Source organism: Salmo trutta, chromosome 15 (genome assembly GCF_901001165.1).
Source record: "Salmo trutta chromosome 15, fSalTru1.1, whole genome shotgun sequence".
Classification (NCBI taxonomy): domain Eukaryota; kingdom Metazoa; phylum Chordata; class Actinopteri; order Salmoniformes; family Salmonidae; genus Salmo; species Salmo trutta.
Genome location: NC_042971.1, coordinates 40,321,681 through 40,336,974, shown reverse-complemented (window position 1 = coordinate 40,336,974; position 15,294 = coordinate 40,321,681). Strand labels below are relative to the sequence as shown.

Sequence of the window (15,294 nt, the reverse complement as noted above, 5' to 3'; positions counted from 1 at the left end):
AGACAGATTCTCGCCACGCCACCTGGTAGGAGCGACCTGTCAGGTAGGACGCAATCCAAGCGTGGGCCGCGCCGGAGATGCCCAACTCGGAGAGGGTGGAGAGGAGGATCTGATGGTTCACAGTATCAAAGGCAGCAGATAGGTCTAGAAGGATGAGAGCAGAGGAGAGAGAGTTAGCTTTAGCAGTGTGGAGAGCCTCCGTGACACAGAGAAGAGCAGTCTCAGTTGAATGCCCAGTCTTGAAACCTGACTGATTAGGATCAAGAAGGTCATTCTGAGAGAGATAGCAGGAGAGCTGGCCAAGGACGGCACGTTCAGGAGTTTTGGAGAGAAAAGAAAGAAGGGATACTGGTCTGTAGTTGTTGACATCGGAGGGATCGAGTGTAGGTTTTTTCAGAAGGGGTGCAACTCTCGCTCTCTTGAAGACGGACGGGACGTAGCCAGCGGTCAAGGATGAGTTGATGAGCGAGGTGAGGTAGGGGAGAAGGTCTCCGGAAATGGTCTGGAGAAGAGAGGAGGGGATAGGGTCAAGTGGGCAGGTTGTTGGGCGGCCGGCTGTCACAAGACGCGAGATTTCATCTGGAGAGAGAGGGGAGAAAGAGGTCAAAGCACAGGGTAGGGCAGTGTGAGCAGGACCAGCGGTGTCGTTTGACTTACTTAAACTATGTAGAGTTTCCAAAATATTAGCATCTTAGTGCTTATTGCAGGACTTTGACTGTGGGAAGTCACCTTTCTACTCAGTCTATTGTGTGTATTTGACATTCTTATTGCACTGTAGCTGCCTAACCTATAGATTGTGCACCCATGAAATTGGGTATCAGTCTACTCAGTGACACTCACAGAACACAAATGTGAAGAGTTTCCACAGATATTAGTGTCTTAGCTTTTATTGCGGAACTCTAAAACCACTGAAATGAGCAACATTAAGCTCACCAGTCAACCTATGTGCATTGAACATTCATATTGCACTGTACAGCCTAATCTATGGATTGTTCACCCATGAAATGTGGTATCAACCTACTGAGTGACACTCACAAAACACAACTATGTAGAGTTTACACTAATATTAGTGACTTAAACAGATTTTTTTGTCAAATTAACTAATAACTGTCTTTTTCCACCTTGTTTAGCATTATCTAGGCCAATTCTGGCATGATTATACTATTTTTTTAAATCCGTTTGCATGATCAATTAGTGACTTTTATTTTGAAGACGAACCGCCGATACCACTATTGTTGCTCACGCTAATGTTGCTCACAACACACTGTTGGGAGTGCTGAGGTTTAGCTAGCCAATTACCTATTAAACTCACCGACTGCCAGTCTGGCCAATATACTGCACTAGAGGAGCATTGCTTAATGCTAGGTAGCTAACGAACTGGCTAGCTAGCGATTTAGCTAGCTCACTGAAGTAGGGCCCTAGTGTTTCTCCCACAGTCTACAACTTGCCTTTGCCTGCCTAACTATATTGCAGTCATGTCCGCGGCAGGAGATTTTGGAAACCCTCTAAGGAAATTTAAATTAGTATTTCTTGGCGAGCAGAGCGGTAAGTGTACAACTGAAAACGGTGTGGTGTAACGTTAGCCTAGGTTGAAGATGGGATATATTTTGAACACGGAGTTCGCTAAATAGCTAGCTATGTGATCAATAGCTTGCTAACTTAGCTTTTAGCTGGCTAACTAGCTTAATGCCAGCCCTGTTCATCCTGGGCGAGTCTCTCTTTTTTTAATCGATATCCACCGACTGCCATACAACTGAGACCATGGCGATTCAGTTATATAGCTAGCTACGATTACCGATCAGTGATATTTAACCTTTCGGTGATATCAAATGTTTACATTGCTAATGAATTTATGGTTAGTTAGCTAACTATTTGGCAGTGTAAGCCAGTTATTCTAACTAATGTTTTCGACACAGGTCAGGGAACTTGCTAGCCTAAACAGCTAGCTAACTAAACTAACAAGCTGTTGTTGGGAGACTAATTGTTTCTAGTTAACACAGTCAGCAGTCGGTTTGTAACGTCAGCTAAAATCAATCAAAACATGAACCACTAACCTAGCTAGATGCTACATACTACGACTACAATAACTAGCCGCTATTTTATAACTATAGCTAGGGTTTGCTCTGGTGTGTTTATTCAGTCAGATGTCAGATTTGTCTTTGGTGTTCAGAGCAGCTGTAAAGTTTCCGGTGCTAACCATCTCAGTCGTCACTCTTGCCAAAGACAGCCTCTGTGCCAAGAAAGACGTCTCATTGCATGTCAAACCAAGTATCAACGTTATATGGTTGATTTATAGGCTCATGCCTGCCTGCCTGCCAGCCAGCACTGTCTTTTTCTCTGATGTGGGGATTTCATATTGTACATTTCATCAGCTCTCCATTCTCATGATGTGGTGGCAATTGTGATTTTAAAAAGCATCACCATTCTTATGAAACAATCTGCCTATCTCTGATTCAGAGAATTTGAGCTATTGTATATGCTGGATGGATCCGGCATACCTGAAACCCAACTTTCCTACAACATACATTGCAGACAGAACCACCCTGATTTAAGGCCTGTGGTTTTCAGTATGAAAGTGCATTGAGGGAGAACCAAGGAGTGGAATGATGCATTGTGAAGCCTGGATGACCAGCCTGATCACAGCACTGCTGAGGGGGTGGGATGGTATGGAGGTGGGCTGTACGTCAATCTGTTCCTCTCATCGTAGGCAAGGCTAGAAAGTAGTCTATCCTATATACCACTGTCAGCGACAAACATCCCCCTCCTTTAACCAGAACCCATGCTACACTTCAAATATATGTATGTGTTTGTTTGCTGTTGACAAGCCTGTGTGATGTTTCTGTTGAGATTGGGGGAGGGGAGTAGTAATTTGGAGGATATACTGCTGTGATTTAGTTTGCGTTCTGCCCAAGAGGAATGACGCTTGACCTCTAGGGCTGTGATGATACCAGAATCACAATATTTATGCAACTCTCGATGACATGTTTGTTTCCAACATTAGGGCTGTTTTCCTTTTTTTTTTGTGACCAACCTTTTTTATTCAGATTTGTCATTTGTTACAGGTACAAAAACAAATCAAGTAAATGCATACAAAGATAACCCAAACCATTCACCCCCTCAGTCTCCATCCTCCCCAACCCAAAGAAGCATGCCTTTCCTATCCTACCCCGCAACCAAGGATGCTTATCAGTCTCCCTCCCACCATCATCCCCTGATTAACCCCATTAGGTTCTCCCCAGTCCCCTGCCCTCACCCACAACAGCAGCCCTCCCTCCCCGGTGCCCCCCGCCTGGTGCCCCCCGCCCTGCACTATCATTACAGAGTTGCAGTATAACGATGAGTGGCAGCCTTACCTATGAAATCTCTTATGCATCTTATTTTTTTTATGGTCTTAAGGTGTTGAGAAATAAATAAAAGTAAAGTGTAAACTAAGTCACCATTTACCTTGTCAGACCTTTAAATGTCAGTTTGCAGACCAGATGAATTAGAGTATGTAATGAAGGGAAATCAATGATAAAATGGGGGGAATTGTGTGGAAGCCCATATGGGACTGGCCATCTATCCTCAACAGTTCAGCCCATAGGGATAGAATGTGCTGTAGCCGCACAAGAAAGCAACCTCAGTCTGTATGGCACTTCAATACATTGCATTCTGAAAGTATTCAAACCCCTTAACTTGTTCCATATTTTGTAACGTCACAGCCCTATTATAAAATGTATTCAATCGTTTTCCCCCCTCATCTACACAGAATACCCCATAATGAACATTTTAGAAAATGTATTAAAATATAAAAACATATCACATTTACATAAGTATTCAGACCCTTTACTCAGTACTTTGTTGAAGCACCGTTGGCAGCGATTACAGCCTCAAGTCTTTTGGGTATGACACTACAAGCTTGGCACACCTGTCTTTGGGGAGTTTCTCCCATTCTTCTCTGCAGATCCTCTCAAGTTCTGTCAGGTTGGATGGGGAGCATCGCTGCACAGCTGTTTGGAAGGTGAGCCTTCGCCCCAGTCTGAGGTTCTGAGCGCTCTGGAAGAAAGGTTTTCATCAAGGATCTCTCTACTTTGCTCTGTTCATCTTTCCCTCAATCCTGACTATTTTCCCAGTCCCTGCCGCTGAAAAACATCCCCACAGCTTGATGCTGCTACCACCATGCTTCACCGTAGGAATGGTGCCAGGTTTCTTCCAGATGTGACGCTTGGCATTCAATCTTGGTTTCATCAGACCAAAGAATCTTGTTTCTCATGGTCTGAGAGTCCATTAGGTGCCTTTTGGCAAACTCCAAGAGGGCTCTCATGCCTTTTACTGAGGAGTGGCTTCTGTCTGGCCACTACCATAAAGCCCTGATTGGTGGAGTGCTGCAGAGATGGTTGTCTTTCTGGAAGGTTCTCCCATCTACACAGAGAAACTGTGGAGCTCTGTGAGTGACCATCGGGTTCTTGGTCACCTCCCAGACCAAGGCCCCGGTTGCTCAGTTAGCCCGGCGGCCAGCTCTAGGAGAGTCTTGATGGTTTCAAGTTCTTCCATTTTTAAGAATGATTGAGGCCACCGTGTTCTTGGGGACCTTCTATGCTGCTGAATATTATATATTTTTTTTGGTACCATTCCCCAGATCTGTGCCTCTGACACAATCCTGTCTCGGAGCTCTACGGACAATTCTTTCGACCTCTTGGCTTGGTTTTTGCTCTGACATGCACTGTCAACTGTGGGACATTATATAGACAGGTGTGTGCCTTTCCAAATCATGTCCAATGAATTGAGTTTACCACATGTGGCTCCAATCAAGTTGTAGAAAGATTTGTAGGATGGTCAATGTAAACAGGATGCACCTGAGCTCAATTTCGAGTCTCATAGCAAAGGGTCTGAATACTTATGTAAATAAGACCAGTTTTTAATTTGTAATACATTTGCAAACATTTCTAAACCTATTTTTGCTTTGTCATTATGGGGTATTGTGTGTAGATTGAGCCATTTTTTTAAATTTATGAATCCATTTTATAATAAGGCTGTAACGTAACAAAATGTGGAAAAAGGGAAGGGGTCTGAATACTTCCCGAATGCACTTTATATTGTCTGTACCTCTTTCGTTGGCGTAGAATCATTGTCTAAATGTCCTTGAACATAGGCAATATAATAATGAAGTCCAATGTTCAGCAATAATAATGTGTTCCTTTTACCCAATTTGAGGGGGTGTTCTCATCATTGTCTTGTGCTGAGGGCAGCATCACAGCCATTGGCTATGCTGCGGGATTGTGCGTGGATCAGATTATGTGAGTGCACCATTGAAGGTCCCCAAAAAGATAGTGGCCTCCATCATTCTTAAATGGAAGATGTTTGGAACCACAAGACACTTCCTCGAGTTGGCCGCCGGGCCAAACTGAGGAATCGGAGGTGAAGAGCCTTGGTCAGGAAGGTGACCAAGAACCCGATGGGCACTCTTGACAGAGCTCCAGAGTTCCTCTATAGAGATGGTTGTCCTTCTGGAAGGTTCCCCTATATCTGCAGCGCTCCACCAATCAGGTCTTTATGGTAGTGGCCAGATGGAAGCCACTCCTCAGTAAAATGCATATCACAGCCCGCTTAGTTTGCCAAAAGCCACCTAAAGAATCTCAGACCATGAGAAACAAGATTCTGAGGTCTGATGAAACCAAGATTGAACTCATTGGCCTGAATGCCAAGCATCACATCTGGAGGAAACCTGGCACCATCCCTACGGTGAAGCATGGTGGTGGCACCATCAGGCTGTGGGGATGCTTTTCAGCGGCAGGGAGACTAGTCAGGATCAGTGGTGGGAAAAGTACCTAATTGTCATACTTGAGTAAAAGTAAAGATGCCTTCATAAAAAATTACTCAGTTGAAAGTCACCCAGTAAAATACTACTTGGGTAAAAGTCAAAGTATTTGATTCATCATTATGGGGTATTGTGTGTAGATTGATGAGGGGAAAAACTATTTAATCCATTTTAGAATCATTCTGTAACCTAACAAAATGTGGAAAAAGTCGAGCGGTCTGAATACTTTCTGAATGTACTGTATCCACTTTAGAAGTGAGCAGTACAAGGGATTCATTTGTTTTTAATTGCAATTTGAGGGCTGAGGTAATTTCCTCCCAAACAATCTCTCGGATGGTATTGGCCAACTTTCTGTTGTCGGGTTTTGAGAGCCGCCATGTTCCCACAGGTGAATTATGAACGGACAGAATATGCCAGCTACTGGAGCGAAATACACCTGCTATTGTTCCTTGTAATACAGTGAACGTCCCACACCTTAATTTGATGTTTATACGTTGACAATTATTTCAAAATAAGTTAGTTAATTCAAAGTAATTTTGCAAAAGAAAAGCTCAGAAAGCCACTCATTTTGAATGCATGCCACTAGAACCGGTGCTAAAGAAGTAAATGATGATACTAACGAGTATGGCGACACTGATAATGTCCCGCCTCTACTGACCTCTCACCCCACAGACATTTATGTAAATGGTGATTTCTGCACTGGCGTGAGAGATTAACACTGGATCAGGGTGACGAACTATCTACTGCCTTTTCATGTGCACACACAGGCCTGGTCAGTCTAAATCCCTCACCGCTGGGAAACGCACACAAACGATACACTTCACACTCAGATTGTCTGATATGTAATGTCCACAGACTCCCATTAAGCTGAGTATAGATTTTGAAGTGACGTTGCATCGGAGGAGGCTGGTGGGAAGACTCAGTGGAACGGAGTCAGGCACGTTGTTTCAATTTTTCTTGTTTGGTACCATTCCATTTATGCCGTTACAGTGAGCCCATCCTCCTATAGCTCCTCCCACCAGCCTCCTCTGCTTTACTTTCCAGGTTTTTTTCAGAATTAGATCTTATTAGTGTAAAAACATGTTTGAGAGGATGGCCTGACCCTAAACTCAGACCCTACCAAGTTAGGCCTACCCTTCCCTATAATTATGAGATGTTAAATCGAGGTCCTGACAAGAGTAGGGAGGGAGTGTTTACGCTGGTGTCTTGGCTGATTCGCCAGATGGCCATCATATTACCCAGGCCACCTAATCATCCCCAGCTTCCAACTGTCATCTCCCCGGCAACTCTTTCCCAGGTTGTTGCTATAAAGTGTTCCCACTGCTTAGACAACTTACCTGGTAAGTAAAAAGAATGTGTTAAAAACAAACAACTCTCTTGTGTTTCTATTAATTCAATGAAAGACCAAATACAGTTTTGTATTTAGGAAGTGGTGGGCCTCTGCATTTTGGCTCATTAAACATTCTTTTGAACTTTCCCAAATGCAGACCGCCTTTGTCTTCCCACTGGCACTGACTACAGAACAATAGGAGTGGGAACGGGTATAGGGGGATAGAGCTGACAGGAGACTTGTGTCCGGGGGGGCGGGATGTCCTACCATGAGGGAATGGGAGGAGGGGTGAACCTGCTGGTTTGGGAGGGTCTGGGAAGGATGAGGGGTTTGGGAGAAGAGGATATGTGAGTTTTAGGATCGGTCTTCTAAGGAAGATATTTGACCTGTTTAAAAAGAGGTATGGCACACAGACACTCACCCACACACTAAGGCACATAGATTGCCAGCAGAGCATATTAATAATTAAAACAGGTGTGAGAGAAAGGGGAGCTTTAAAGCTGAGGAGAATTGAGGCCAACTCCCTTTTTTTTTTTTTTACACACATTCCTTTCTGTGTCATTTGTCTTCCACCCTCCCTTTGCTCTCGTATCCTCTCTTTGGGCTGAGGTTAACAACATTCAGTGGGCCAGAAGAAGGGCTCGCTATAGAGAAGGGGAATGGGTGGTACTAGCTCTCTTGATAAGTGTCGTTCTCACGCTGAAGTGTCAGTTGCACCTTCCTAGTGGGTCAGCTGTTTTTCTGTACCCATTTTTACATGACAGTAAAGGCGTCCACATTCTTCCCAGCCGAAACAGTAATCTTCTCGGAATGATTCAAGGGGCTAGCTTTGTTGAAGTTGCTATATATATATATATATATATATCTCTCTATCTATCTTTTTGGGAGACTTGACCAAATTCACATAGCAATGTGAGTTCTAGATCTGTCATTCTCAGTTAAAAGCAAGTAAGAAGCGGTAGATCTGTTTTATTTCTATGCTTCCCATTTTAGTTTTTGCCTCTTACTTTCGATTTTGTACACCAGCTGAAAATGTAAATATTTTTGGTTATGGAAAATATATTTCACAGCAGTTTAGATGGTAGAACAATTCGCTACACTGTACAGTGCGTTGGGAAAGTATTCAGACCCCTCGACTTTTTCCTCATTTTGTTACGTTACAGCCTTATTCTAAAATGGATTAAATTGTTTTTTCCCCCTGATCAATCTACACACAATACCCCATAATGACAAAGCAAAAACCTTGGGGGGGGGGAAGAAGGACATGTCACATTTACATAACTATTCAGACCCTTTACTCAGTACTTTGTTGAAGCACTTTTGGCAGCGACTACAGCGTCGATTCTTCTTGGGTATGACGCTACAAGCTTGGCACATCTGTATTTAGGGAGTTTCTCCCATTCTTCTCTGCAGATCCTCTCAATCTCTGTCAGGTTGGATGGGGAGCATCGCTGCAAAGTTATTTTCAGGTGTCTCCAGAGATGTTACATCGGGTTCAAGTCCAGGCTCTGGCTGGGCCACTCAAGGGCATTCAGAAACTTGTTTCAAAGCCACTCCTGTGTTATTTTGGCTGTGTGCTTAGGGTTGTTATCCTTTTGGAAGGTGAACCTTTGCCCCAGTCAGGTCCTGAGCGCTCTGGAGCAGATTTTCATCAAGGATCTCTCTGTAGTTCACTCTGTTCATCTTTCCCTCGATCCTGACTAGTCTCCCTGCCGCTGAAAAACATCCCCACAGCATGATTCTGCCACCACCATGCCTCACTGTAGGGATGGTGCCAGGTTTCCTCCAGATGTGACGCTTGGCATTCAGGCCAATTAGTTCAATCTTGGTTTCATCAGACCAGAGAATCTTGTTTCAGAGAGGGTTGTCTTTCTGGAAGTTTCTCTTATCTTCACATAGGAACTCTGGAGGTCTGTCAGTGACCATTTGGGTTCTTGATCACCTCCCTGACCAAGGCCCTTCTCCGATTGCGAAGTTTGGCCAGGCTGCTAGCTCTAGGAAGAGTCTTGGCGGTTCCAAACTTTTTCAGTTTAAGAATGGAGGCCACTGTATTCTTGGACCTTCAATGCTGCAGATCTGTGCCTCGACACAAGCCTGTCTCTGAGCTCTACGGAGATTTCCTTCGACCTCATGGCTTTTGCTCTGACATACTGTCAACTGTGGGACCTTTATATAGACGTGTGTGTACTTTTCCAAATCATGTCCAATCAATATAATTTTACCACAGACTCCAAGTTGCAGGAACATCTCAAGGATGATCAATGGAAACAGGATGACCCGGAACTCAATTTCGAGTCTCATAGCAAAGGGTCTGAATAATGATGTAAATAACGTAATTTTGTTTATTATTTTTAGTACATTTGCAAGAATTTCAAAACTTTTGCTTTTGTCATTATGTTATTGTGTGTAGATTTGATGAGGAAGAAGCCACTGCTCCAGAACCGCCATTAAAAAAAGCCAGACTACGGTTTGCAACTGCACATGGGGACAAAGATCATACTTTTTGGAGAAATGTCCTTTGGTCTGATGAAACAAAAATAGAACTGTTTGGCCATAATGACCATTGTTATGTTTGGAGGAAAAAGGGGGAGGCTTGCAAGCCAAAGAACACCATCCCAACCGTGAAGCACGGGGGTGGCAGCATCATGTTGTGGGGGTGCTTTGCTGCTGGAGGGACTGGTGCACAAAATAGATGTTATCATGAGGCAAGAAAATGATGTGGATATATTAAAGCAACTTCTCAAGAGATCAGTCAGGAAGTTAAAGCTTGGTCGCAAATGGGTCTTCCAAATGGACAATGACCCCAAGCATACTTCCAAAGTTGTGGCAAAATGGCTTAAGGACAACAACGTCAAGGTATTGGAGTGGCCATAACAAAGCCTTGATCTCAATCCCATAGAAAATTTGTGGGCAGAACTGAAAAAGTGTGTGCGAGCAAGGAGGCCTACAAACCTGACTCATTTACACCAGCTCTGACAGGAGGAATGGGCCAGAATTCACCTAACTTATTGTGGGAAGCTTGTGGAAGGCTACTCTAAATGTTTGACCCAAGTTAAACAATTTAAAGGCAATGCTACCAAATACTAATTGAGTGTATGTAAACTTCTGACCCACTGGGAATGTGATGAAAGAAATAAAAGCTGAAAGAAATAATTCTCTCAACTATTAATCTGACATTTCACGTTCTTAAAATAATGTGGTGATCCTAACTGACCTAAGACAGGGAATTTTACTCGGATTAAATGTCAGGAATTGTGAAAAACTGAGTTTAAATGTATGTAAACTAACGATTTCAACTGTATGTAAACTCAGCAAAAAATGTCCCTTTTTTTTAGGACCCTGTCTTTCAAAGATAACTTGTAAAAATCCAAATAACTTAACAGATCTTCATTGTAAAGGGTTTAAACACTGTTTCCCATGCTTGTTCAATGAACCATAAACAATTGATGAACATGCACCTGTGGAATGGTCGTTAAGACACTAACAGCTTACAGACAGTAGGCAATTAAGGTCACAGTTATGAAAACTTAGGACACTAAAGAGGCCTTTCTACTGACTCTGAAAAACAAAAGAAACATGCCCAGGGTCTCTGCTCATCTGTGTGAATGTGCCTTAGGCATGCTGCAAGGAGGCATGAGGACTGCAGATATGGCCAGGGCAATAAATTGCAATGTCCATACTGTGAGATGCTAAGACAGCGCTACAGGGAGACAGGACGGACAGCTGATCGGCCTCACAGTGGCAGACAACGTGTAACACCTGCGCAAGATCGGTACGTCCGAACATCACACCTGCGGGACAGGTACAGGATGGCAGCAACAACTGCCCGAGTTACACCTGGAACACCAAAGCCCTCCATCAGTGCTCAGACTGTCCGCAGTAGGTTGAGAGAGGCTGGACCGACGAGTCGTGGTTTTGTCTCACCAGGGGTGATGGTCGGCTTTGTGTTTCTCGTCAAAGGATTGAGCGTTACACCGAGGCCTGTACTCTGGAGCGGGATCCAGGTGGAGGGTCCGTCATGGTCTGGGGCGGTGTGTCACAGCATCATCGGACTGAGCTTGTTGTCATTGCAGGCAATCTCAACGCTGTGCGTTACAGGGAAGACATCCTCTTCCTGCATGTTGTACCCTTCCTGCAGGCTCATCCTGACATGACCCTTCAGCATGACAATGCCACCAGCCATACTGCTCGTTCTGTGCGTGATTTCCTGCAAGACAGGAATGTCAGTGTTCTGCCATGGCCAGCGAAGAGCCCGGATCTCAATTCCTTTGAGAACGTCTGGGACCTGTTTGATCGGGGGGTAAGGGCTAGGCCCCCCCCCCCAGAAATGTCCGGGAATTTGCAGGTGCCTTGGTGGAAGAGTGGGGTAACATCTCACAGCAAGAACTGGCAAATCTGGTGCAGTCCATGAGGAGATGCACTGTAGTACTTAATGCAGCTGGTGGCCAAACCAGATACTGACTGTTACTTTTGATTTTGACCCCTGCCCCTTTGTTCAGGGACACATTATTCCTTTTCTTTTCATCACGTCTGTGGAACTTGTTCAGTTTGTCTCAGTTGTGGAATCTTATGTTCATGCAAATATTTACACATGTTAAGTTTGCTGAAAATAAACGCAGTTGACAGTGAGAGGATGTTTATTTTTGTTGCCGAGTTTGTTTTGTGTGTGTGTGTGTGTGTGAGTGTGTAAACGTATCTACCTGCCACAGTTGCTGGTGGACCAAAACGTTAATTTCCCACCCTGGCCATAGGGCCACGCATATTGACCGTGGTGTATTTTAGAGGTCACGCAATGGGCAGGCTCAGCTTTGTCTGTATTTAAGTTATTTGATTGGCTACTGGTTATCAGGAAGATAATCAGGCATAGACAGATTAGGCATACTCTAAATTGACTGAGGAATGCATTGTCGAATAATTTTTTATTTGGCTTGTCACAAAACGAAGTATATATTACTAAATGTCCAGTCAATTACACTGAGATTAAGAGAATGGCGTGGGAGAAGATGCTGGAAGGTCTTTAGTGCTTCCCCTCTGGCCCTCTAACTTTGCTTAACCTAACCTTGTGTAATGGTGTGTCTCATCATCCGAATGAATGACAGGACCATACGGTCAGGCTGAGCCACTGTTTCCCAATCTCCCCTATCTAGTAGGCCTATTTAAATGTTGCAAAATATAGACTACTGCCTGTCCCTAGTGCTCAAATCCTACACACATTCGTTCCAGTATTGTTGTTTAGTGTAGTGGTATATCGATGGTACAGATTGCTGTGTGTACTGTGATTCTGGACACTGCTCCCGTGTTTTTGAGAGCTCTGCTCAGGATACATGACTTGAGGCCTACCCAGCCATGTTCAACAGTGACATAGCAGTAATATGATAGAGGGGCCGGGTGAGACATACATGGAAGCAGTAGAAGGGAGTAGGGAGAGGGAGATTGTACTGGAAATTAATACTTGTGCATTCCACAATGTGGTAGACTGTAGCAATGAAACAAAATGCTGTCCATTCTTCTTGCTTTTCCTCTGCCTCTTCCCTGTTTTTTTTAATCTCCCTCTAATTTCCCTTGGAGTGTTGTCACATGCCAGTGCAGGGCGAGGGAGTGTTGGTGTCAGAGGGCCAGGTCTGGGCCGGCACCGCCACTAACAATCTCCCAGCAGTCCTTAGAGGGTTTTTTCCAAGTTTATTCAAAAAACGTTTTATGATTTATGTCATTTTTGCTTATTTTTCACTCAGAAATCCCTTCTTGATTTGCAGTTCATATTGTGGTGTTGGGGGTCTTATGGCGAGCATGCAGACTCAGACAGCTCCTCATGGACTCTTACTCCAGGCCTCTTGATGGTTGGTTGGTGGAGTCAAGTCATAGAGTTGTGCTGAGCTGTGGCCTGCAAATTGACTGAGGAGTTGTTGGAGATTTGCTGCATCAAATCAGGCTGGAACACGTTAGTTCATAGAAATGGAATGATTTATTCTATTTCTGTGTTGGCTATGTGAAATGAGACTTGTCAGTGTCTGTTTTGTCAGTACTATCTGCCAGCCTTACTGGTGTGTTACTTGCCCTTCAAGACTGTAGTATATGTTTTATTAAACAGAGTAATGGGGTTATAAAAATGTTGGTCATAACATGAGCCTGTCTTGTTTTTCAGTGGGGAAGACATCATTGATTACCAGGTTCATGTACGACAGCTTCGACAACACCTACCAGGTGAGGCTAGACCACACATACAGAGTTGAATGTGGATATGATAGTTAGGGCTAGGTTTATTACATCATTGGTCTCAATGCCTAACCCTCGTCCTGGTCCTACTACAGAGTGGGCAGGCTTTTGCTCCAGACCAACACAATTGATTCAGCTAGTCAGTCTTAATGATTAGCCATTTGAGTCCGGTGTGGTAGTGCTGGGCTTGACTACGCTGTAAAAAATATATAGTTTAAACAAATTCATATTATTATTAACTGACTGGTTCCACAGCCTTTTAAAAAAGAATAATAACTTTTCGGTCAGTGTTACATGAATTTAACATGTTTAGTTGACCCAAACTTGGCTCCAACTTTAAGAAAACAGGCAAAAATTCAGTTAACTCAAAATAATGCATTTGCTCAACTTGTCTCATACCTTAATTCTACTCGAAATTATCAAATCAAATTTTATTGGTGCGTACACATATTTAGCCGATGATATTGCAGGTGAAGCGAAATGCTTGTGTTCCTAGCTCCAACAGTGCAGTAGTGTCTAACAATTCACAGCAATACACACATCTAAAAGTAAAAGAATGGAATTAAGAAATATATGCATATTAAAGACGAGCAATGTCGGAGTGGTATTGACTAGAATATAGTATATACAGTGGCAAGAAAGTATGTGATCCCTTTGGAAAAACCTGGATTTCTGCATAAATTGGTCATCAAATATGATCTGATCTTCATCTAGGTCACAATAGACAAACAGTCTGCTTAAACTAATAAACAATTATACGTTTTCATGTCTTTATTGAACACACCATGTAAACATTCACAGTGTACGGTGGAAAAAGTATGTGAACCCTTGGATTTAATAACTAGTTGACCCTCCTTTGGCAGCAATAATCTCAACCAAATGTTTTCTGTAGTTGCGGATCAGACCTGCACAACGGTCAGGAGGAATTTTGGACCATTCGTCTTTACAAAACTGATTCAGTTCAGCAATATTCTTGGGATGTCTGGCGTGAACTGCTCTGTTGAGGTCATGTCACAGCATCTCAATCGGTTTGAGGTCAGGACTCTGTCTGGGCCACTCCAGAAGGTGTATTTTCTTCTGTTGAAGCCATTCTGTTGTTGATTTACTTCTGTGTTTTGGGTCATTGTCCTGTTGCATCACCCAACTTCTGTTGATCTTCAATTGGCGGACAGACAGCCTAACATTCTCCTTCAAAATGTCTTGATAAACTTGGGAATTAATTTTTCCATCAGTGATAGCAAGCTGTCCAGGCCCGCAGGGCAGCAAAGCAGCCCCAAACCATGATGCTCCCTCCACCATACTTTACAGTTGGGATGAGGTTTTGATCTTGGTGTGCTGTGCCTCTTTTTTTTGTTTTTTTTCTCCACACATAGTGTTGTGTGTTTCTTCCAAACAACTGTCGTTTCATCTGTCCACAGAATATTTTGTCAGTAGTGCTGTGGAACATCCAGGTGCACTTTTGCAAACTTCAGATGTTTTTTTGGACAGCAGTGGCTTCTTCTGTGGTGTCCTCCCATGAACACCATTCTTGTTTAGTGTTTTACGTATCGTAGACTCATCAACAGAGATGCAAGCATGTTCCAGAGATTTCTGTAAGTCTTTAGCTGACACACTAGGATTATTCTTAACCTCATTGAGCATTCTGCGATGTGCTCTTGCAGTCATCTTTGCAGGACGGCCACTCCTAGGGAGAGTAGCAACAGTGCTTAACTTTCTCCATTTATAGACAATTTGTCTTACCGTGGACTGATGAACATCAAGGCTTTTAGAGATACTTGTGTAACCCTTTCTAGCTTTATGCAAGTCAACAATTCTTAATCTTGGGTCTTCTGAGATCTCTTTTGTTTGAGGCATGGGTCACATCAGGCAATGCTTCTTGTGAATAGCAAACTCACATTTTGTGAATTATTTTATAGGGCAGGGCAGCTCTAACCAACATCTCCAATCTCGTCTC

At 43.5% G+C, this 15,294-nt stretch overlaps 1 protein-coding gene across 5 annotated transcripts in view; it reads left to right on the top strand.

Moving 5' to 3' along the window:
- Nucleotides 1-1,248: 1,248 nt before the first annotated feature.
- Nucleotides 1,249-15,294, top strand: part of rab6a (RAB6A, member RAS oncogene family) — a 25,044-nt gene continuing 10,998 nt past the window's right edge. Inside the window, exons 1-2 of one of the 5 annotated variants that reach the window (XM_029691499.1) lie at nt 1,249-1,545; nt 13,270-13,328. In XM_029691499.1, coding sequence (XP_029547359.1) covers nt 1,476-1,545; nt 13,270-13,328 — 129 coding nt within the window. In that variant the 5' untranslated portion in view covers nt 1,249-1,475. The remainder of the gene's footprint in view (nt 1,546-13,269; nt 13,329-15,294) is intronic. The other 4 variants (XM_029691498.1, XM_029691497.1, XR_003866779.1 and 1 more) reach the window with 4 other exon arrangements.